Raw genomic sequence first — 25,611 nt, 5'->3', positions numbered from 1 at the left:
GGCCAGTAGAAAAGCAATTTCCAGGCAATGCATTTGCAATAGGCTAATTTCCTTATTCTAGTTCTAGTTAAGGTCCCAAGCTGGTACTGGCTGTTTCCTCTTTAGAGCCTTATGTTCTTAGCCCTCTAAGTTCTCATAGTTAAGGTCTGAGGAATGAGGGAGGATCTGAGAGTGAGTGAGATTGAGGATGGTTGATGTCTGATTGAAAAAATTGGAAAGTCCCTTGTTCAAATTGATTGAAAGTTCTAGTCCCTTGTTCAAAAGTGGTTTAGGTTTTTTATCCAGGTCCCAAGTCTTTGTTTCATTCCAACAAGAAAACCGCTTTTTTTGAGGAGTGTTTTCTTTTTGTCATGTCTTCTAGCCTCCAAAATGAGATCCCTGCACTTCTTTTAAGAGTAGTACTGTTTGATAGCCTGATTTTTGACATCCTGAGGACTGAGGAGAGTTTTCTAATGTGAGAAGTTTTTCAATTGTTCTTGAAGAGCAGTAGCCAGAGGGAGTAGTGGGAGCGTGAAGAGTTGTGTGATTGTTCTCTCTCAAGCAATGTGTGGTTTGTTTGTCTGGCCAATCTGGAGGCTGTCAGTATCATCCTTGGTTTGTCTGTTTCAATTCCTTGGTTTGTCTGTTCTTACCAGTATCATCCTTGGTTTGTCTGTTGACCAACCAAGTGCACCCATGGGAAAAGAAGGCAAGTGTGGGAATGCATAAACTGACAGTTGTGTTGCACAAAATGAAAGGGATGGGCCTTCCCCAGCAAAAGTTTCTAGGTCCATGTGAGCAAAAACTTTTTCTTTAATGAATGCTGGATCTACTATACTCTGAGATCTGTCTGCTGCCTGCCTGTTGTGCCCTGTGAGTCTGTTTTGATGTTGGGTATCTATTTGTCTTTAGGTAGTGAGTTCCCATTCATTTAGGTCCTCCAAGAGTCATGGTTAATCTCCACAAGGGTAGGTAAGTATCTTCCAGTCCTTGTTTGTTTTCCAGAGCCAGAGATACTTCTGAGTTCATGTTTGTCTGTTGAGCAGCTGTCCTGGATGCCTTATTCTTTTATTTGTAACAAAAATTCCTTTTTTAAGGTGTTCTTTGAAGTTTGAGTTTCTGGCCCTGAATGCAGGCTGAGCTGAATTTGAGCCTTGCCTGTAATCCATTGCGATTTATTCGTAATTGGAATGATGTGCCTTGCGGCTGTGTGCAGTGAGAGTTGGCTTGCTGGCTTGCACCTTTTCTGCTGCGAGCCATGCAGAATTGGTGTGCTTATATTATTTCATTTGTAGGTGAGCTCGAATTATGTCTTCCCTAAGTTGTTTTGGTTACCGAGGAAGTTTCCTCATTTGCAGCTTTGGCTGGGATTGAGAATGATGCAATTTGTACCATCTATGCAATGAATGTGTAGATGTCCTGATGTATTTTATTTTTATAAGCAGGGTTTTTTTGAATCACTGAAGCAGTGTGAGAGTTTTGTAATTGTCCATAACCCCTTGTGTTGTTTGTCCATATGCTCTGCATTAAGTGTTTTTTTCTCCATTATTGGTTTAGCCCTTGTTGATGGTGTGTCTTGTGTTGATGGTGTACCTTGTTTGAGTTGCAGTTGTTGAGAGATGCTGGCACAGTGAGAAGTATGGTACATCAGATGTGTGAGAAATGAATGAGTTGTGTTGTTGGATCAGGCAGCAGTCCCTTCAGATAATAAGTATGCAGTCACTCTGTGAAGGCAGGTGGTGATCTATCAAGCCCAAGGGGCAATGCAGAAGGATAGTGATGTGATGATGTTTACTTTGTGAGTGTGGTTCTGCAGATTTGCCTCCTGAATTGGCTGAGTTATTGATCTAAACCTTTATCCTTGATTTGAACAGCAACAGCACCTATGCCTCCACATGCAGTTGCAAAGAAATTGTTTGAGTATCTTAAGGAAGGGGTTGCTGTAGAATGGAGCAGAGAATTTGAACTCCAGAGAAATCCTTGTCTGGCACCCTTGGTCAAATTGAGGTGGTTGTTGTCCAGTGTGCCTTGTTGGTACAAGAGGGTTTAGTTGTAAAGCCCCATGTTGTTGAGCTTTTTGCTTGTGGTTTTGCCTCTTATTTTTTCTTTTTTGTGGGGAAGCCCTTTCATTTGTGCTTTTTTGTGGAAACCTTTGTGGATATGCCTGTAGTGTTTATGTTTTAGGTATTTTAGATTTGTTGTTTTCTGTGCTGAATGTTGCCAGAATGTGCTTGTTTCTCCAACAATGCTTAGTGTTGAATTGCCCAAATTGTAGCTTTGTGCTGAGTCAATGCACTTTTTCCTGTACTTAGTTGCACTGTGGTGCTTCAGTCTTTGGCGGCAGTGATTGCCATTGTCTGCCTCTGTGGGTTCACCGGGCTTGTCTGCCCCTTGTTGAATTGTTACGTCTTTGCCTGCCCCCTTCTGCTGAAAGTTGCTTTCTCACCCAGCCTGCCCCTTAGTTGCCCCTTTGTGACCAGTTTGGCTTGGTTGTTTCCTGTGCTTAACCAGTTTTTTTCCTCTTCAAAATTGGCAAGAACATCCTCCTGTGGACCCCTTTTTTGGACTTTTGCTCTGTAGATTTTCTTCATTTCCATTTCCATCACTTGATCCTCAGCATTTTAATCCTTAAAAGAACATCCTTATGTAATGGTGCATCCAGAATTTTTGTTTATTGCTTCATGTCTGAAGTGCTTGTGCACCTATTCCGCTCTTTGCCTGCTCTTCACTGTTTCCTTAATATATCCCTGTGCTGTGCTTAAACACATCATCAGTTCAGGCTGTCATATTGGCAAGAATATTGTGATAACCCTATGCAGTGGTGTGCAATCATGTTCCCTTCTAATTTTCTTGGTGCTGGATCAAGTGTTTGGGCTCTAGTTTCTCCAAGGCTTGTGTGAGTCTCTTTCAGGAAAAAACTCTTTCCCCAAGGGAAGGCTTATAGATCCTGGCATCAGGCTAGGAAAGCCTTTTGACATAGGAGGATCTGGCAGTTTGTAAAGGTTTTGATGAAAATGACAGGCCTTGAGTATCTCATCAGGCCTAACAGGAACAGCATTATAAGAGGGGAAAAATGTGTGGGGGAGTAAGACATCTTCTAAAACCAACAAAAGTTCCTAAGCCAGAGTTAACAGGGTTAAGAGGAGGAGAATCAGGGGAATTCCAGCCTTAAGAAATAGTGGAGAATAAAGCAAAAGGAGTGCTGGAGAGAGAGGAATGTGCTGCTTCCAAAGTTGAAAATCCTCAGGGGGGAAATGGTTCCCATGCATCAGGATCCTCAAAGGGGATAAGAAAGAGTGTCACTGTCTGTCAGCCAGAAAAGTGGCTGTCTTGGAAGAAAGTTGGAGCCTGATCGAGGAGTTAAAAGGAAAAAATGGCCAGTCTTTGAGGCGTGTCTCTCTAGCCTCTAATAAGGGTGATCCTGTCTGCAGGAGCAGGCGAGGAGTGCTTCTGGAAGGAGCCATTGTGGGGGCCCTTGGAGGTGAAGAAGGAACTTTGAATTCTGTGGAGGCTTGTGAAGAAGTTGGAAGAGTCCCAAGCATTGTGTATGGGCGGGCAGGAGGTGGGCCATAGGGAGAAGACAGAGTGGTGGGTCTCAGCCTGGGAGGGGCGGAGAACCAGTCAATGAGAGGGACAAGAACCAGTTGTCTTCTGCACAGGCCTTTCTCGTGACGGAGGGTCGTCGAAGGAGTGGGCATCAGGCGTGTGTCTCGGTTCATACTTTTAGGTGGAAGGGGTGAGAGGCAGTAGATGGTGGGCGAAGCAGCGCCTCAATCGGAACCGACATTGCGCTGCTTAGCCGTAGACGGAGTCGGGATAGGTGTCGAGGGTAGTTAAACGGGAAATCCGGATTATGCGGTCTTCGCGCAGGTTTTTACAACCGAATCGCGTTTATTGGCGGTAGCTTCTAACAAAGTAAAGGTTTACGTTCTTTTTGGCACATAGCGTGGATGAATTAAAAGGTGGGAATTTTTAGTTAAAAGAATACGTCAAAACCATCCCGGACTTTTTATGGTGCTCTGAGTAAGCAAGAATGCGGCGCTAGACTATTACTCAGCTTTTAATATTATTACTTTTTCTGACACAGCCAGACGCTAAGAAATTCTTCTCTAAACAAACGCCGTTCACTAAGACGCCGGACGGCCGGCTGCTTCTGGGAGGATGGGAAAAGCTGAAAAAGCAAGCGTAACCGGGTGAACACAACCTTGCCAGAAGACAGAGAAGAATTTCTGGCCCGCTTTCTGGAGGATGTCTTGTACTGAAGCACTGAAAGGGTCAATATTTTGGCTATCAGCCTAGATAGCAAAACCATTTCCACTTACTCCGGTATTTATTTATTTATTTAAGTTTGATGACCGGGAAGTCCACTGGGCCATAAACAGCCCGTTTTCAGTGGAGGCCCAGGGAGAAAAACTCCAAGACATTACATTTCACATGTTACAATAGGAAAAACAATGGTTCAAACAGAAAGGTTAAACATTAATTTATAAGACTTTAGTAGAGTAACATTTAAACATATAGTTACTAGCCCTCAGTAGGTAAGGTGAACCGTGTGCATGGAGGAAGTATCAGTATATTTATTTGGAAAGTATAGTACATCAGATAGAAGAGGAAAGATCTGTCCCTGGTAGGGGAGAGATTGTCTTTGGTTGAGATATAAGCAACAGCAGATGGTAATTGGAGAAGATTACGAAGCAAGGTAGAAAAAGCGAGGGGGTTTGAAATGGGTTATGTTGAAGTGTGACATGGGCATTCCCATTTGGAAGAAAGAGAAATTTGAAATTGGTATGGTTTGGTAGGTTGCGTAGGTGGGAGGGGACAGAGTTCCACATTTTAGCTAAAGAGTAGGACAGTAGTAGTTGGCCAGGAGGGTGTGACGGTTTGTAGACCTGAAGGAGTCTTTCTGGAAAGCCATAAGTATTTTGACTATCTTCTCAGTGAGGTGATAATCTCTACTATTATCAGAATTGCAGAAAACAAGTGGAGAACTCTAGATTTAGGATGTCTGGATGAGGCATGAGTGGTGAGTGGCTAGACCTGGAATGGGCTCTAGAAGCCAAGAGGAGTACAGAAGATATGGTTTCAGAACAAGAAACTGGATTTGTCTAGGCCAAAATGGGGCTATGATGATGACTACTGCACTGCACCTTACTACTTTCTGAATGAATCTGGAAATTAATGGTAGAGGTGGGTAGGCTTAAAAGAGCTCTGGAGGCCATTGCGGAAACAGCATATCCCTGAATGACTGTTCACAGTGGAGAAGTCAAGGAGAAGAAATTGCTGCATTTGGTGTTCTGGGGAGAGGTGAAAAGATCGCAGAAAGGGAAGCCGCAACAGTGAAAAATCTGTTTGGCCACCAATGGATTGAGGGACTACTTGTGAGACATGACGAGTGACCTGCTGGGGCTGTCTGCTAGACAAATTGAGACTCTGGGGATGTGTGTTACAATAAGAAAGTGGTCTGAGGCCATCTCCTGTTGCCATACACTCACTGCTTTCCAACATAATAGGCATGATCTGGTTCTTCCCTGCTTGGTGATGTACCAAACCATAATCATATTGCCTGTTTGGATGGACAACAAAACCTGGGAAAATTGGTCCAGAGGTCTCCTGCAACAGAACAGAAAGTAACATTTTTTATTATCCATCTCATTCCTAGACCTACATTTCTGCCACAAAGGGAACAGCCACTACCATTCTGCAGTCTTGTGGACCACTTTGTCCTCTAAGACTAAGAATGTTGTATCTGTCTTCATCCATACCTACCTCAATGTCCCATGATAACTCTGCTTTGTTATTCCTCTCAAAATCACATCTGAATGATATGCAGCTTGTTCAAACATCCTCTTTTTCCAGTAACCAAATATCTTGCCACTTGTTCTGTTTTCCCAGTGTACCTTAGGATTTATTGAGTCTATTCCCAGATTCCTATTGACTCTGTCAAATGAATTGTTCCCTCTGTCTTATCCTCCCATCTGCCTATTTTCATTTCCATCTTCCTCTTATGCTCTATAACCCAGATGGCTGCCATTTCACCCCACACAGCCTTAATCTACTGGAATCTGAGTTAATAGGAATTTAATACTTGAGCAATCATGAGTTCGAAAAGTGAGACATAGATCACCTTGCAGCAACCTGTAGGTTACTATGTATAAGGAGTGTTGTGCTAATCTATCAGGGTAATTGAAGGATTAAGACCTCTAATTTTTTTGGTTAGAAATTTTTGGAGTATTCCAGCTGAGCAACATGCTTAGATTTGTACATGCCAAAGGGGGAAATGTATGCAATGATGGGTCTGATAAGGGAAGAGTACAATGGCAGGATGACGTACTTGAATCTTGAATACATTTCCTTGGAAGTTTGACAGAATGTTTTCTTGACTGTGGTGGAAACATGATGATCAAAAGAGAGAGTTACCAACATAAGTACCTAGGTCTCCTATGAGCATATCTATCTGAAGTGGAGAACCATTTACAACAAATGAGGAGGGAGTAACCTTTCTACCAAACGCTACAATGCTGCACTTCTGTTTTCATTTAGTATGACACCGTTTTTGATACACCATACAAGTACATATTCCAGCCTGTTTTGCATCAGTGGATGAGAAGTTAACAGTGCCCAGCAAACCTGGTCAACCACACTTCATGAAATATTTTTTTTGGTTGTCTAAAAAATAAACAACAAACAGAAAAAGGCCCAGAAATGATTTACAAATTTACATTCAGAGAGGCAAACCAGCAACTTTCACAACTTGGGAGCTGAAGGATAGCCACTGCAATCCAGTGGACAACGTAGGGATTTACATTAAGCTTGTCCAATTTTTCAGTAATACCAGCATGTAGAATACTGTCAAACCCCTTGGCCAGGTCACGATAAGCAATATGCACAAATGACCACTGTCCACACCCTCTGTAAGCTTTTCAAAGAGGCTTACTAAGTTCAGGAGATGGGACCTGCCCTTCACAAAACTTAACTGACTGGCATCTAGATAATGTTTCCCATGGCTGCATAAATGAGTTCTGTATGACACATTCCATGTCTTTGCATATAAGGCTGATGGGTCTTTAATTATTTGGGTCTGTAGAGAGGCCACCCTTGTGTAAGGGAATCACAGTGGCTGTTCTGCACGCATCAGGAACAAAGCCTGTCAAAGCCTGTATATAGGATGAGTCTGAACAGTTCAAGTAGATGCTCAGACAGCATACACTTGCCACAGATGAGAATGCAGCCTGGTATGCTGTCTGGTCCATGGAAATATTATTTTTAGCCTTTAATAGGGATTCAAATTCTTGTTCCAAGGTGATTAAAGGGGGAAACTAAATTCTCAGGGATAGTGGGGGCAAGAATGTGGTTAGGAGGGGTAAAGTTAGCACTAAATCTGTTTGCTAATATATTACGTATATCCTTGAGGTCAAGACGGGTGATATTACGGATAAGCTCGGTGCACTGTTGGGCATTATTTCTTCATTTTCTGACATAGCTGAAGAACTATTTGCTGTTTCCTTTGGAATCTGCAGCAACCTTAGGTTCATCCTCTGCTTTACACTTTCTAACATTGTTTTTAAGTTGCTTAATGGCATGTTTCGGTGTAATTTGAGGTACAGAGATGGGGCTTTCTTGCATCTTGTTGTACAGTTTTCATGATTTTCCTTTTTTGTTTTTCATTTATTAATATGGGAGATGTCCTTATTAAGAGAAGGATTATTCCTGAAAGTACAGTTATATTTAGGACGGATGGGTACTGACTTTTCTATGCAACTGTTCATTTGCTGGTAGAAGTCAGAGGTGAATGCAGTAGTCCTCTCACTTGCGTCAGTTTGTAGGAATTGTTGAGTATTTTGCATACAGATGAATGCAACATCCCTCTCAGTTGGGTACATTTGCAAGGGATTGTTGGGAATTTTGTATCATCTTAATCATTCCTATGTTGAAGCATTCCCACAGCTCTGCACCACTTTGTAGCTCCCAGTATATATATATATATATATATATATATATATATATATATATATATATATATATATATATTTTTTTTTTTTAAGTTCCCTCTACACTGTTATATTATTTTTCATTTTGTTTTCTAACAGATTAGAGCTGGCCATCATGTTGTTTCATACACTGGTACTTGTGGCACTTCCCAGCAATACACAACCACAGGAACCATACTACAGCATAATTACTGCTGTCTAAATGCACTCTTCTGTTCTTCACTCCATACAGGTGTGGGCACCTACCAGATCACTAATGGAATATTAAGGTATCCAGTGACTCTGGATATGTTTCTCTTTGCCTGTCACCATTACTATCCTATCTAGCATTTGATGGCATATATTCTATAATTCACCAGGAATCGCCTACTTCCTCCTCTAGCTTCAAGGCTAACATCTGAGACTGCTCTTTTTCTCTTCCACCTCATTAAACTTCACAATGCATTATTAAACAATGACAAAACACACTGTGCTATCTTCTACTTCATTTGCACTTCCCTTGCTTCACCTGGATCTTAATGTAATTAAAGAGACAATTGTGACAGAGAGCACAGGTAAGTACAACACTTCATCATTTAGCAGATGATCTTATTCTAAGCACCTGTTTACTTTAACCCCTTAACTACTGCACATTTTCAGGTGGCTATTCACCAGAACACTGTCTATTTTTGCCCATTTCTGCTCTCTGTACATAAATGTTTTCAAAACAGTTCAGCATTTTTCATGAAAAGATCAGTGAATGTTATTGGCATAAGTATCTTTAAAATAGGCTCCTACCTCAAAGGCAAAATGCCACTATCTCCAAAACAGCTCAATATTTTTTCATGAGATTATCACAACTTACTGAATACCAACAGATTGGGGATTACATTTCTGGTCTCAAAGGTGATGCAGCAGCTGTATCCTGAATTTTAAGGAAGAAAAAACAAATTCTGTTTTCATCTGTATGCCTTAATAATGCAGCCGTTTTGTTTCAACTGATGGTTGAAAAATGCTGCAGTTTCAAAAAGCCATACTAACCTCAGCTTTGCCCTAGCTTCAAATGACATCATCTATGTACTGCTTTAAAGATATTATTATGACTTTTTAAGTAAACACCCTTGGATGGACAAACGTCTACTGCACATTGCATGATCTAACACCACTTTGGTTAAAATGACAGCAGAATCTCAAGCAAGTGGATGTCTGTCAGAACAAGCAAAAATATATACATTTTTGTTATAGCATATAAAAAGACATGCAATATTTTTTTTCTGACAAAAGATCATACTCCTTGCTTCCACTTTCACAGCAACACTTACATGAGTAAGATGCATCATGAACTTGTTAGTCTGAAAAGATCCAAAATGTTGAGAACCAACTGGAAAAACAAAGCACCCAAATTGTTTTTGTTTCTTACTTCACAACAACATGCAAATAATATGATTCAGATATATACAGAATTTCTTGATCTAAAAAAATCCTGAAAATGTGCAGAGAACCAGACTGAAAAACAAAAGAGCACCGAAATAGCTACACAAGACTACTCTGCCTTTGTCAGTACATCATATTTTGGGCATATCACATATGTATCAAAACAACAGCTGCCTTGCCTTGTGAAATATTTATGATTTTTTTTTTTTTATAATACATGTTTTCATGATCTGGATACAGACTGCATTCCACCATCCTGAGCAGAACTTTTATACTCCCGTAATGGAAATGGGTATAATGTAACTACGCACTCTAATAGCCATGCAGGCCTGTCTGTGGAGATTACCAATGTAAACTAAGATCTCTGAAACATCCTACCATCTTCTAGCCATTTTTAAACAATGAATTTGAATATTCAGTTATAAACTGCAGTTAGATTATGCTTTTAGGAGAATAAGTAACAGAACAGATGCACAATTAATTTCAGAGTGCCAAATCATAGCTCCCAGTAATGCATTCCTTTTTTTTTTCTTTTCTTTTGTTCCTAATGCTGGAAAACATTTTCTGGGACACAGAGCTAGTGGTCTTAGTTCCTTTATTGCAAAAAAACAAAATATATTCCTCTTTATGTATTCACCTATATGAAAAAAATAAATAAATATGCAAGTTTGTTGTAATTTGAATCTAAAAACATCTACATTAGAGAGGCTATGAACTATAGCAACAAAATGACATCTTTAATGCCAAAACATGTGTTGTGCTTTTAATGTATTATTCCTAAAAGTACAGTTGTGTACACTTACCATAAATGTAGATGTTCGAGTGTATTCACTGTTGCAGTCATCACATTTGGGTTATCCCTGCCAGGGTAGTCCTCAGTCAGCCCGAATACCAGTGGCTTAGTACTTCTGTGTCGGTTGCCGTTGCTCCAGGCCTGCGTCAGGTCATCAGTGTTATAAATTAAGGTGGCCGATGCCATTACATCAGTTTTTCTTGCCCTAACTGTCAGGAGCCCCCAAGAGGGTTATGATGGAAGAACACCACCAGTAGAAAATAAGTACCAAAACATCCTTGTAAGGATAGAGAGAGAAATTGAGAGAGAGAGAGAGAGAGAGAGAGACAAGGGGGATAGAGGGAGGGAAAAGTACAGTTTTCTACCTACCAAAAATGTAGATGTTCGAGTGTATTCACTTCTGCAGTCATTACACTTGGGTTATCCTGCTGTCAGGCGGTCCCGCAGTCGGCCAGAGTTCCAAAGTCCTGGTCCGGCGTCGGTTGCTGTCGCTTCTTCCCTGACGTCAATGCGCCAGGGGTATACAAGATGCAGCCAATGCCATTTTCTTCAGTTTTTCTTGTCCCGGATGTGAAGTGCCCCCACATAGGTAGGCAATACATATTGCTAATAAAACATACATAAAAACTAAAAACAATACCTTCAGTTACAAACAAATACACCTCATAGGTTGTACAGGGTAGAAAGGTATAGCTAAGTCCCAGCTAAGAAAGTGGGGATGGAGGGAGGGTAACCTTGACTGCAGCAGTGAATACACTCGAACTTCTACATTTATGGTGGGTACAAAACTGTACTATGCTCATCGTGTTTCACTGCTGCAGTCATTACACTTGGGTTGAATCCCAAAGCTGAGGTTGGGTGGCTGGGTCTATAAAGGATTTGGGGTGGTTATGAGGCCCTGCAGCACTGCAGTGGCAAAGCCAGCTCTGGATTTAGAGTAAAGAGGCAAGTGATAATGCTTGGTAAAGGTGTGCAATGAACTCCAAGTTGCAGCTTCCAAAATATCCTTGGTAGGTACTCCCCTAAGGTAGTCAGTTGAAGTGGCTGTTGCCCTGGTGGAATGTGGCCTAATGTTGCTAGGTACAGTTTTTCCATGCTGTGTGTAACAGAAACGGATACAGTGTCCTATCCACATTGAAATGGTCTGCTTTGAAATAGCCTTTCCCTGTGATCCTGCAGCATATGCTACAAACAATTGCTCAGTTTTCCTGAAAGCTTTTGTTTTGTCCAAGTAGAAGTGTAACTGCCTGTGTATGTCCAATGAGTGCAGAAGTCTCTCCCCTTTATTCTGGGGATTTGGATAAAATGTTGGCAAGTGAATAGTTTGGTTAAGAGCCACACTGGACACCACCTTTGGCATAAATGTAGGGTTTGTTCTTAAAGAAACCCTGTCCTGATGAAAAATGATGAAAGGTTCCACTGCCATTCGTGCCTGTAACTCTGAGACTCTTCGTGCTGAGGTTATTGCCAGAAGCAGATCAGTTTTCCATGACACATATTTTAATTCTGCTGAATTGGCAAGCACAAAAGGAGGTAAAGGTAGTGTTTCCAAGACAAAGTTGAGGTCCCAAGTTGGTGTTAGTGCTCTCTGGGGCGGTCTTATGTTTTTAGCCCCTCTGAGGTACTGTTTTAATAATGGATGAGAGAAAATAGGAGGATCCGTGTTGTAATGAGCTGAGATGGCAGAGGCGTGGATCTTAATGGATGAAAAGGATAGGCCTTTGTCCAGCATCTCAGTTAAGTACTGTAATATCTGAGGAATATTTGGAACGAGAGGGTCAAAGCTTTGAGCCTGGTTCCAGGTGCAGAATCTCTTCCACTTTTCTGAATAGGATTTCCTGGTGCTGGGCCTCCTGGCCTCCAAAATGACATCCATAACAGCTTTAGAGAGAGGTGTTGGCTGCTTGGCTAAGTAATCTGCCATGCAGCCAGGTTTAAGGTTTTGAGCTGGCTGTGCAGGATCTGATTGTTTTGTTCAGTCAGAAGATGAGGAATTTGAGGTAAAATCCATGCTGGGCCTTGAGCCAAGTTCTTTAAGATTGGGTACCAGTGCTGGCGTGGCCAGTCTGGGGCAATCAGGATCATTTTTGGCCTTTCCTGTCTGGCTTTTAGGAGTACCTTTGAAAGGAGAGGCAGTGGTGGGAAGGCATAAACATTTAGGGTTTTCCAGCTGAATGAGAGAGCATCCACTTTCCATGCTTGTGTGTTAAGTCCTTGTGCAGAATTTCTGTAGTTGGCAGTTCAGAGGGGAGGCAAAAAGATCTACATCTGGGCACCCCCATTTTTATGTTATCATGCTGAATACTTGTGGATTTAATTTCCACTCGTGAGGATCCATGATGTTTCTGCTTAAGTCGTCTGCCAGAATATTTTTCTTTCCTGGCAGGAATTGTGCTTGCAGATTAACTTGATAGGTCAGTGCTGTGTTCCACAAAGTCATGGCTTGTCTGCAGAGGGGATAGGAATGAGTGCCCCCTTGCTTGTTTATGCAGCACATAACTGTGGTGTTGTCTGTCTTTAGAAATAGTTGTCCTTGATGCAGAAGGTCCTTGAAAACTGTTAGGGCATTTTGTACAGCTAGCATCTCTTTTTGATTGATGTGAAGATGCATTTGGTCTGTGGCCCACTTGCCCTGAATACATTTTCCTGCCATGTGTGCTCCCCAGGCGTAATCCGAAGCATCTGTTGTTAGTGTCTGCCTGGCTGTGGGTAAAGTGAAAGGCTGTCCCTTGTTGTGGTGACATGCCTGTGCCCACCATTGAAACTCCTGTTGTAGGCAGGGAATAAGTGGTATTACTGTTTCCAAACTGTGACAGTGTTGAGTCCAAACACTTTTTAGGTACCATTGTAATTTCCTCATATGCAGTCTGGCATATGGTATTAGTAGTATGCAGGATGCCATGAACCCCAAGGCCTGCAGAATTTTTCTTGCAGGGAGTTGGGTTTTTGTTGCCATCAATTGAAAGTACTGAGTCAGTTGTCTTTGTCTGGCATAAGATAAACCATCTGGTCCGTTGTATTTAAGCTGGCACCCAGGAATATTATCTCTTGTGAGGGCACTAGTTTTGACTTCTTTTCATTTACTATGTACCCTAGGCAAATTAGCAATCTTTTTACAAATGCCAGATGCTTTAGAAGAATGTCCTTGCTCTCTACTTGAATAAGACAGTCGTCCAAGTAGGGATATATTTGAATTCCTTTTTGTCTGCAAAATGCAATTACTGGTGCCAGGCATTTTGTGAAGACCCTGGGCGCAGTAGATAAGCCAAAGGGCAGTGCAGAGAATTGGTGATGCATTGTGCTATGAATCTGAGGTATCTTCTGCAATTTTGTCTGATTGGGACATGCAGGTATGCCTCTTTGAGGTCCAAAGTAACAAGCCAAGCCTTCTTGCCCAGCATGAGAAGAAGTTGCTGTAGTGTCAACATTTTGAATTTCAGAACATCCAGGTAAGTATTTAGAGTAGATAGGTCCAGTATGGGTCTCCAGGCTTTGTCCTTTCTGGGGACCAAGAAAAGTCTTGAGTAAAATCCTTGTCCTTGTTCCTGTTGTGGCACTTTTTGAATAGCTCTCATGTCCATGAGGGCTGTAATTTGTTTTTGTGCCTCTGCCCACTGATTTTGTGGCAGGTCTGGCATTCCTTTTGGCCTTGGTAGAGTGTGAAAGTGGAACCTGTAACCTTGAGACACAATAGCCAGAACCCATTTGTTTTGGGTGATTATATGCCAATTTTGTGAAAAAAGAGCTAGTTTTCCCCCTAAGGGAGCTGCCAAAAGGAAAGTGCTTGGCATGTGAAGGGGGAAGTCATTGGGACTGTTTCCTATAAGGTTGTGACTTGTCTTCTCCTCCTTTTGGGGTTGAAGCACCCCACTGTCGTGGTCTGTAACAGCCTTGGGGCTGAGATCTGCCTCTTGGGCATCTGTATCTGCCTCTTTGTGGTCTGTCTGACACTGGAAAGGACCAATTTTTAGAAGGCCAATTTCTGCTAAATCGAGGTGGCTGTACCTGTAAGAAATCCTTCACTGTTTGTATAGATTTTGCCTTATCCTCCATTTTCTTTAATACCTCTTCTGCCTTAACACCAAACAAGATATCATGCTGTAAAGGAGCATCCAATAATTTTGCCTTAACATGATCAGGTAAACCTTGTTCTTTTAACCAAGCATGCCTTCGAATCACAGATCCTGTAACTGCGACTCTACAAGAAGCCTCTAATGAATCAAAACCATATTGCAGAGTATGTTTTCCCACTTGTTCAGCTGCATGCAATAAATCCTGCATTTCCTTATAGTCAGGACCTTCTGAGCTTGTAAGCATTTTCTGTTTTAACAGAGACATTAAATATTGTTGGTATTTAAGCATGTGGAACTGGCAATTTAAAGCCCTTACTGCTAAAGTTGCAGAAGTGTAAACTCTCTTCCCCCATCTATCTAATGCTCTAGAATCCCTGTCAGAGGGAACTGGATTTTTAGCAGTGGAAGCCTTTACCCCTTTGGGACCCTGGGAAATAGTTTCTGGGTCAGCAGCAGGGTTTTTATAAAGAAATTTGTGAGAGACAGGGACTCTGTAGTACCTATCTGGCTTGACTGGTGCTGGGGGCAAAGAATCAGGGGTTAAACTGGATTCAGAGAACACATCATCCACAATATCTAACACAGGCGGAATAGCAAGGTTCCTGTGCTGAGGCAATAAAAGAAAATCTCTGAGCCTTTTCTTGGATTATGAATAATCCTGGCTCTCCCAATGGAAATGCTCCCTCATGGTATGTAAAGTTTCCCCAAAAGAGTAATCCTCAGGAGGAGAGGCTGAAGGGATAGATTCTTCAGCATCAGAGTCCTCATAGGGGAGTAAAGAGTATCCCTGGTCTGAAGAGGAATCAGAAAAAAATGGAAACCCGGTCAGAGGAATCATAGTCTGTATCCTGCCTAGGCCTTTTATCAGGAGGGGGATGGGAACCCCTGATCAGAGTAATTAGGTCTTCGGCCATTTTGAGCATCTGTTTTTTTAGGCATGGGGGCCTTTCCAGGTGAATGTTGTACTTGTTTCTTTGTCTTTAATGGAGTTTTAGACTTGGTTGTTGTTTTGATGGTAAGCTGTGAAGATCTGAAAACACCCTCAGAAGCCGATGCCTGCTCAGCGGTTCCGGACCCATCTGAAGGGTTAATTTCCGTAGGCCCAATACCTTGAGTTTCCAGAGGCCTAGAAATCTCTACGTGGGAGTCGGAGGCGGCCTGTGGCTCTGAGGTAGCGGGTGTCAGGGGCTGCGAAAGCACCTCACTGAGAACCGGCGACTGGAAGAGGCTTCATCGTCAGTTTTGGACCTCGGATGCCTGTCCTTATCTTTGTCTTTGCGTTTTTTGTGTATTCCGGTCGTCGGTTGTTCTGATGGCATGGTATAATTGAACCTTCGGCCAAAGTAATGGCGAGCAAAATCAAACCGACGTTTAATAGTGCGCTTGTTAAAGCTAGCACAAAACCGACAACTAGTGACGTCGTGGTCTGGGCCTAGGCATGGAATACAGTAAGAATGAAAATCCTTATGAGGTATTTGCTTCCCACAAGAAATGCAATTATTAACTTTTACTGACATCGGTCTGAGGCAAGAAAAAGTTTCCCCAATGGGGTACTTAGCTTTATTGAAGACTTCGGTTCTGAAATTCGAATTTGAAAATCTCAGGAGTTGGCCGACCGGCACTTGCGAACTGCTTTTGCTTCGGGCACCGCGCTGCAAGAAAGACTGAAGAAAATGGCATCGGCTGCATCTTACATACCCCTGGTGCACTGACGTCAGGGAAGAAGCGACACCAACCGACGCCGGACCAAGACTTTGGAACTCTGGCCGACTGTGGGACCGCCTGACGGCAGGATAACCCCAGTGTAATGACTGCAGCAGTGAAACACGATGAACATCCAGGACTGCAACAGTGAATACACTCGAACATCTACATTTATGGTAAGTGTACACAACTGTACTATGTTCTTCATGTTTCACTGTTGCAGCCATCACATTTGGGTTGATTCCCAAAGCTGAAGAAAAGGATGGAGGCAGTCAAGAAGACTGGGGGATGGCTAGGATGCCCTGCAAGACTGCTGTGGCAAAGCCTGCCCTGGATTTGGAGAAGATAGGCAGGTGGTAATGCTTCGTAAAGGTATGAACAGATGTCCATGTTGCAGCCTCCAGGATGTCCCTAGTGAGGACCTCTCTGAGGAAAGCTGCAGAGGTGGAGTTTGCTCTACTAGAATGTGTCCTGACCCCCTTGGGGGAAGGTTTCCTGTGCTGCTTGTAGCAGAAATGGATGCAGTGTGCTATCCATTTGGAAATGGTTTGTTTGGATATGGCCTTGCCCTCTGCTCCTGTAGCAACACTGACTAACAATTGATCGGTCTTCCTAAATGATTTAGTCCTGTCTAGGTAGAATCTGAGCTGTCTGTGCACATCTAGAGAGTGCAGAATCCTTTCCCCCTTGTATTGTGGGTTTGGGAAAAGGGTGGGCAAACAAACGGATTGGTTGAGAGCCACACTGGTCACCACTTTTGGCATGAAGGATGGGTTAGTCCTGAGGGAGACCCTGTCAGCATGGAAAATGATGAAGGGTTCTACAGCCATTAGTGCTTGTAGATTGGATACTCTTCTAGCTGAATTGATGGCAAGAAGCAAGGCTGTCTTCCAAGAGAGGAACTTTAACTCTGCTGACGCTGCTGGTTCAAAGGGTGGCAGGGTGAGTTTTTCCAAAACAAAGTTAAGGTCCCAAGCTGGGGTAGGTGCTCTTCTGGGTGGCCTCAAGTTGTTAGCCCCTCTTAGGAACTGTTTGATGAGAGGGTGGAAGAAAACAGGTGGCTCTGTGCTGAAATGGGCAGAGATGCCAGAGGCATGAATTTTTATGGAAGAGCAGGACAGATCCCTGTGTAGTAGGTCAGCCAGGTAATCCAGGATGAAAGGTAGGGAGGGCTGTGCAGTTCCAGCTCCCTTAGCCTGGATCCAGGTGCAAAACCTTTTCCACTTGTCAGCATAAGACTTTCTAGTGCTAGGATGTCTGGCCTCACGTATAACATCTAGAACTCGTTTGCTTAGATTGGCAGCTTGTGCAGTGGTCAGGGAATAAGTCAGGCTGCCAGATTGAGGGTCTGCAATTGGGGATGTATGAATTCTCCATTCAGGATTTTTGGGATCTGAGTGAGATGCCATGGTGGCACTGGTGACAGGTTTGGCAGCAGAAGGTAGCAGTGCTGGCATGGCCAGTCTGGGGCAATCAGGACTGTTCTCATTTTTCTCCCTTATTTTTAGCAGTACCCTTGTAATGAGCGGTAGAAGGGGGAATACACAGACCGATAGGTTGGACCACTGGAAGGATAGAGCATCCACTTTCCAGGCCTTGCTGTGAGGTTCCCTGGTGCAGAATTTGCTGAGCTGATGGTTGGAGTGGGAAGCAAAGAGGTAGACCTTCTCGGTGCCCCATTTCTGGGTTACAAAGGTGAAGGTTCTTTGGTCTAGCTGTCACTCATGTGGGTCCAGAAGACTTCTGCTTAAGTTGTCTGCCAGAGAGTTTAGAGAGCCTGGCAGGAATTGTGCTAGCAGGTGTAGCTGCATGGCTGAGGCTATGTGACAAAGGGTCATGGCGAGCCAGCACAGAGGGTATGAGTGAGTCCCTCCCTGCTTGTTGATATAACACATCACAGTGGTGTTGTCTGTTTTGATCAGTAGAGGCCCTGGGGAGAGTAGAGGTTTGAAGGCTGTCAGAGCTTGCTGAACAGCTAACATCCCTTTTTGGCTGATGTGCAGATGTATTTGGTTTTGGCTCCATTAGCCGTGAATGCATCTGCCGTCCAGGTGTGAACCCCAGGCATAGTCTGATGCGTCTATGGTGAGGCATGAGGTTGTGAGAAGGGTAGTCCCTTGTTGTGGTTGCATGCTGCTGCCCACCAAAGGAAATCTTTCCTTAAGCAAGGTATCATTGGTATAAGAGTTTCAAGGTCTTGGGAGTGTTGACACCAAAGGCTTTTTAGGTACCATTGTAGTTTCCGCATATGCAGTCTGGCATATGGAATGAGTAGAATTCAAGAAGCCATGAACCACAGCGCTTGCATGATTTTCCTTGTGGATAACTGGGGTCTGGTGGCTAGTTGAAAGAAGTTGGTTTTCAGGTAGGTTTATTTTTCTCGTGTAAGGAATGCCATCTGGGATGCCGTGTCCAGGCTTGCTCCCAGGAATACAATTTTTTGAGTGGGTACTAGTTTGGATTTCTTTTCACTGACAGTATACCCCAGGGAGGTCAGTAGGTCCTTTACAAAGGTCAGGTGCTTTAGCAGCTTTTCCTAACTATCTGCCTGAATCAGGCAGTCGTCTAAGTATGGGTAAATTTGAATATTTCTTTGTCTGCAAAAAGCAATGGCGGGTGCCAGACATTTTGTGAAAACTCTGGGAGCAGTGGATAAGCCAAAGGGAAGCGCAGAGAACTGAAAGTGCAGTGATCCTGCCCTGAAACAGAGATATTTCCTGCAGGATTCCCTGATTGGGATGTGTAGGTAGGCCTCTTTTTGGTCTAGGGTGGCTAACCTAGCATCCTTGGAGAGCATAGGCAGAAGTTGCTGGAAGGTGAGCATTTTGAATTTTGGTGTCACCAGGAAAGTGTTTAGAATGGACAGATCGAGGATGGGGCGCCAGGTGCCCTCTTTCTGGGTACCAGAAAGAGTCTGGAGTAGAAACCTTGGCCTACCTGTTCTGCAGGAACATGCTCTATTGCCCTCATCGAAAGCAGGGAAAGGACTTGCTTTTTGGCCACTGACCACTGGTTTGGGGGAAGGTCTGTGAACCCTTTTGGGGTTGGTAGAGTGTGGAAATAAAATTTGTATCCCTGGGACACTATGTTGAGAACCCAGTGGACATTGGTAATGGTGGCCCAGGTGCTTGCGTGTAAGGAGAGTTTTCCTCCTAGGGACAAGAGCAGGTGGGCAGAGGGAGGGGATGGAAGTGTGAAGTCATTGTGAGTTCTTACCATGAGGGGGTGGCTTAGCACTCCCTGGTTTTGAAGAGGAGGAACTCCATTACTTAGATCTCTGCATTCCCTGGGGCTGCTGTCTGGAAGGCCTGCTACCTTGGGGTCTGGGCTTAGCTGACCTGGACGGGGCAGGAAAGGACCAGTACTTGGAGGGGCAATGCCTACTGAACCTCAGTGGCTGGACCTGCAAGAAGTCTTTAACTGTCTGCATAGATTTAGCTTTTTCTTCCATATTTTTGAAGACTTCCTCTGCCTTGGTGCCAAATAAGTTGTCTTTGTGCAGTGGTGCGTCCAATAATTTGGATTTGATATGGTTTGGCAAGGGCTGTTCCTTTAGCCAAGCATGCCTTCTAAGGACAGAACCAATGACTGCTGCCCTGCAAGATGCTTCTAGGGCATCAAAACCACATTGTAAGGTGTGCTTAGTTACTTGACTTACAGAATGCATTAACTCTTGTAACTATTTTCTGCACAAGCAGGAAAGGAAGATAATTTTTTGAGGAGTTCCATGGTATGTTGCTGATATTTTAGCATATGGAACTGACAATTTAGTGCTCTAATAGCAAGAGTAGCAGAGGTGTATACTTTTTTAGCCCATCTGTCTAATGCTTGGGAATCCCTATCGGAGGGGGAGGTATTCTTAGCAGAAGTTGCTTTAATTCCTTTAGGTCTTTGAGAGATAAGCTCGGGGTCAGCAGTAGGATTTTTGAATAGAAATTTGTGAGAGTCAAAGACTCTACAGTACATGTCTGGTTTCCTGGGAGCAGGAGGGAGGGTGTCAGGAGTCAAACTGGATTCCATAAAAACATCATCCACAACATCCAGGACAGGAGGAATGGGCAGAGGTCTGTTCTGTGGAAGATCTAGGAATTCCCTGAGTCTCTTTTTTGACTAAGGGTAGTCCTGACATTCCCATTGGAAATGTTCCCTTAAGGTATGTAGGGTTTCCCCAAAGGAGAAGTCCTCGGGTAGAGAGGCTGAAGGGATGGATTCCTCTGCTTCAAAATCCTCACAAGCTGAGAGGAGTTGCATATCTTCATAATCAGATGCATCACAGTCATTGAACTCCTGTTCCGATAAAACTACTGGGGATACATCTCTTTTTCTTTTGGAAGGGGTAGCCTGGCTTCCCCTGATAAGCATTATAAGGTCTTCTGCCATTTTAAGCATCTGAGACTGAGGCAAGGAAGCAGGTGCCTGAGACTGGGTCATCGGTTTATTGGGTGTGGTTCGTACCCTGGGCCTTAGAAACACTGTAGTTTTCGAAAGAAAGGTAGATGCGAAAGAAGTTGTCAGTCTGTGTCAAATATCGGTAGTGCGAAGTACTTCCTCAGATGTCAGTGCCTGCTTAGCAGCTCCGGACTCATCCAAGGTAGAGACATCCGCAGGATCCTTAGTCAATGAAGAGTCTCGTGGCATACCGGACTCCAAAAGAGTCTTGGTAGCGGCCTGAGAATCCACAGAAGCAGGCATCAGGGGCTGCGAAAGCACCTCACTGAGGACTGGCGATATGACGACTAGCTTAATGGAAGCGTCGTTGGCAGTTCTGGACCTGTGCGGTCTGTCTCTGTCTTTATCTTTACGTTTTTTTGGAAGATCTGCTGTCGGATGGCTTACTGAAGCCATATCGGAATTCGAGGACTGAGAGCGAAAATATCTAGCTACAATAAGGGCCCGACAACTTATAGTTCTGGCGTTGACCAGAGCACAAAAGCGACAGTGGGGGACTTCGTGGTCTGGCCCCTAAGCAAGTGACGCAGTAGGAATGAAAATCTCGGTATGGTATTTGCTTTCCATAGGCAAGACAATTGTTAAGTTTTTCTGACAACGGTTAGAGCAAGAAAAAAGGATCCCCAACGGGGTACTTAGCTTTAGAAGACTTCAACTTCAAATTCGGAAACGAAAAACTCAGGTAGCGGCCGACTGGCACTCATGCAAACTGCTTCTGCTTTGCGATGTAATGGTGTCGGCTGACTTAATTTATAACACTGACAACCTGACGTCAGTCCTGGAGCGACGGCAACAGACCAGAAATACTAAGCCTCTGGTATTCGGGCCGAATGAGGGCTACCCTGGCAATGATAACCCAAATGCGATGACTGCAACAGTGAAACACGAAGAACATCTACTGCAAACACTGGCTACATCTTTTTTTTTTCATTCATTTGTCTAGTGGAATTTACCCATTCTGAGACAGTGCACTAATTTTGACTATGAAGAAATCACACAGCTATAATGGTCATAGTTATTGCTTTCAAACAAATAAATTGTCCCCCACTAAGTCATACCAATGATCAAGTAAAGATGATAATATACTATGGTTTGCTTTCACACACAGCATGCCCCCTCAAAAAAGTAGGCCCTTTCTGTGTACAATTTGGATGTCTCATTGACCAGAAAATTAAATGCATGATGAAAACAAAGGCTGTAATGGCCACAGTAAGGTACATTAATTTGTCCCTCTCACATACATACACTGGTCCCTGATAAGCCACATCAATGATAATTCAGCAGTAATGGCAACTGTTCTTTACTTTCTTACAAGTCTCTTCATCCCTACATCCAACAGTAATCGTCTGTGTATACCTTTGCCACTTGAATGCAATAAAAGGGAAAGAAATATTGATGATGGTAATGTACTTCAACTTGTTGTCCTCAGCTGTATAAAGACTGCTGCCAGCAAACCATACTAATGACTATTTCACAGTACTCTTATAACTGCCCTTTGCCTTCATATACAGTTTGCTTCTTAGAAACAGACAGACATTTTCTATGCACATTTCAAATGCCACACTGAGGAAATTGAAAAATACATAAAAAATACACTGGCCTTCATGACGTATTTCAACTTGTTGCCCATAAACATGTGACTCATCCCCAAAATATTACCAACAATAGTTAAACGTTGAACATGCAATGGCCATGTGCTTCCTCATACAGTCTGCTGCCCTAGCCTTTAACAGACAGACTTTTGGTGTACCCCTCTGATGTCAGATTGTGATAAAAATGAAAGAAAGAAGGGACAAAGTGATGCATTTCAACTTGCTGCACTCAGACAAATATATATATATATATATATATATATATATATATATATATATATATATATATATATATATATATACTGTCATTGTCCCTAACAAGAGATGTCAATAGCCACTTTATTGCTTTCATAGAAATACCCTTTGTTTTTACATACAGCCACCGCTGCTGTGTTATCACAATAAAACAACCAAAATAATGAACACAGTATTTTTGTCTCTGGGGTTACTGCTACATACAAGACATAGTGGATATCCTGCCAATAAACATTAGGAAAAAATATCTGCAAGGGAAAACTGTTTCTGAACACTAAAGCAGCTTTTCCTCTCAATGTGTCCAGTCAAATGACTAGAGATCAATCGATAAGCACTGAGTCTGGCTACATTTAGCAACTTATCTTAGAGGCTTGGCTTATACAGTAACAGGACAAGGACTGGCTAGCACTGTTTGGTTACTATAAGAGTGCTGGAAATGAGAAGTCATCCAAATAAATAGCATGGCCTCTTATTTTTGGGATCAGTTTCCCATTCACTTTACTGGGAAGCTGTGGAGAAATTACTTTACCAATAGAATTAAAACACTGGCAAAATAATGGTGATCACAAGGAATACTGGACCTTGCGTAGCTGTGAGACCAGAATATCTAGTGATCCCTGCAACTGCAAACTCCTGTATTTTACTGCACTGTGTTCATACTAATCTTATTCCTGGCACCATGATGAAAGAGGTGACTAGTTTAACTTATTTTGTTAACAGAGAAAGCAAAGACAGATAATTTTATTTGTAGTGGGAACCACCTCCCTCACCTTAACCCCCATTATTTTTTTTACAGGAACAGTGTGGTGCTAAGGGAGAGTGACACCCCCCCCCGCCAATTACAAACAGAGTTAAGCAAAAAAAAATTGTCAGAATGATACAGCAGCTGTGGGTATCAATTACACAATTACGCTAACACACTAATGCCAAAACAATTACCCACAACTGTCATTAAGTACAGCACTATTTAAAACAGTTTCAAACTGATTAAAAAAAGGATATGCTAAAATTGAGAATACCTGGCACAAGCAGTAGTGGGATACTGGCAAGTTAATGTTTATGTCCCTATGACAATGAGTTTGTGTAGGCACAACAGCCACATTATCAGCTTAATATCCTGAACAGTTTACATAACTTCTTTATAATGCATAAACTAATTTCAGATTCACTCAGCTGTATAATGTAAAGAATTTCTCATACTGGATGCTTAACTATACTTACCTTATTGTTGCATTACTCTACTCTTGTTGTACACACTGCAGTGCACTGACACTGTACCTGTATTGTATAAATCAATTTTATTGCTGCTCTTGTCTCCTGACTAACATTAGATTGGTCATTTGTGATTAGCACTCTACCCTGCTTAATACATTCAAATAATAAATAAACCAACCAAGAAACAAATAAATATTTAGAAAAAGATATAAAATTAAAAAAAATTAAAAAAAGATATATAATTAAAAAAAATGTCAGCCACATGAACTTAACTGACTAGACAACCCAGCTCAGGTACAGCATCTAAGTAGTCTATAATCAAAAACAAAACTCTAATCAATCAGTAATAAGAAGCGTCTTGGTTGCAAATGATGAATCTAATCTAGTACTTCAACAGGTGTAGAGAATATCAATAAAGTATCAATAAACAAAACGACGTTTAGTTTTCAGGAGAAAGATTATTATAACATGAATCTAAATATAGCACTATAGTGCACACATGATGGGAGAGCACAGGTCTATAGATCTCTTTATGAAGGCAGTTGTTCCTTACTTTGTGAGGGGCTGATCAGATAACAGTTGCTTCAAATGCCTTGAAAGTAGCTTTTTCTCCATGGATAAACGTACCCAAGCCCTTGCTTTGCCCACATCTGTTTTAATTTCACCAATATTCTGGATATGCCTGTAAAGTGAAAGAAGTGAAGTATAGAATGAGTCAGTCTGGATAACACTAAATAAAAGGCTCTCTTTTTGTCATATAAAACTGGACTGAAAAACTGCAAACTAACAAGAAGCATCTCAAACAAATTATGTAGTATAACAGGAAGTAATCCATCCATCCATCCACAACCCCCTTTCCCATTTTTGTACATGGGGTCAGGGTGTCACTTAAACGGCGACAATTATCTAGAGCCAAAGTTTACACCGCCACGTGGCTAGCCCTGCAGTGGTAATTCTGCTACACCACACACTCACATGCACAGTCACACCTATGGCCAATTTAGAGAGTCTAATCCACCTAATGCGTATCTTTGGAATGTTGGAGGAAACCCATGTGAATACAGGGAGAACATGCAGACTCTGTACAGAAGCCACCCCAGCCGAGAATCAAACTGGGGAATCCCCTGCTGTGAGGCAACAAAGCTATCCACTGTCCCACTGTCACCCTATACTTAACTAAATGTACTGAATCCATGTATAATTATTTAAAAACTACGTCTGACAAATTCAGCAATTCATTAGAGTGACTAAGAAAGAACCTTCCATGTGAAGGAATGAGATGTCACGGCATTTGGGGTCAGAGGCTTTGTGATTGGGGTCCTCCCAAAGATATTTTAAAGTACAGCAGATGCAACACAAAGTCTAGAACAGGTGCCAACAGCACACTTTGATTTGTAAGCACTGACTTGGATGATATATTTACTGAACTGGAAAAACATGTTGCTTTAGTCATTTGTGCTGAAGTGAATGTATGGCAGTGGTATCACAGCCAGTACAAAGGGCAAGGAAATCATCTGCAGATAAGAAATGTTTAAGTGAGGGAACTGAGAAGAGAAGATCACTCACGTAAAAGTAGAAAAGGACAGATCCAGGGCTAAGACCTAAAGGATACCAGAGGTAGGGACTCCCAGGCTAGATAAGATGTTCCCGTAAGAACCACATATGTGCGTGAGGCAGTCTGTTGATCCAGTTTATGGTGTTATCACAGAATAACAAATCTTGCAATTTACGGAGTAGGATAGAATGGCCTACTTGGTTGAAGACCCTCTTAACTTCAAGGAGCAGAGTACCTTAAGAAGGTCTTTGTCCACATTTGTACATAAAATGGTAAACAGCAAGAAAAAGGTTAAGTATAATGTTTAAACATTGTCAAAATCTGTGCCAATATTAATTTAAGATGTCATAAGTATTTGTGTAAGAGAAGGTTTGCTGACAGACAAGTTTCTCTAACATTTTGGCAAGAGGAAAGAGTTTGCCAATGGATCTGAAGTGCTCTGAGTGTGAAAAGCTTGGTATTTTTAGGTACTGGGATAACACAAGCAGTTTTCCAAGGGAGGGAAATGGCACCAGTAATAAAGGTTAGACTACAGGTATGTGTAAGGGGTTTAGAGATACTCAGAGTGTAACTGCAGTTTATTACATTTATACTA

The 25,611-nt window shown here is 42.5% G+C and overlaps 1 protein-coding gene across 2 annotated transcripts in view; it reads right to left on the bottom strand.

The window, feature by feature from the left end:
* Nucleotides 1–25,611, bottom strand: part of DENND5A (DENN domain containing 5A) — a 1,739,423-nt gene that overhangs the window by 319,203 nt on the left and 1,394,609 nt on the right. For both annotated transcript variants that reach the window (XM_044059112.1, XM_044059111.1), the window contains one exon: nt 24,015–24,143. In XM_044059112.1, coding sequence (XP_043915047.1) covers nt 24,015–24,143 — 129 coding nt within the window. The remainder of the gene's footprint in view (nt 1–24,014; nt 24,144–25,611) is intronic.

Source organism: Protopterus annectens, chromosome 17.part0, assembly GCF_019279795.1.
Source record: "Protopterus annectens isolate FY-2018-M chromosome 17.part0, PAN1.0, whole genome shotgun sequence".
Classification (NCBI taxonomy): domain Eukaryota; kingdom Metazoa; phylum Chordata; order Ceratodontiformes; family Protopteridae; genus Protopterus; species Protopterus annectens.
Note: the sequence above shows the minus strand (reverse complement) of the source record. Positions and strands in the feature narration are given on the sequence as shown.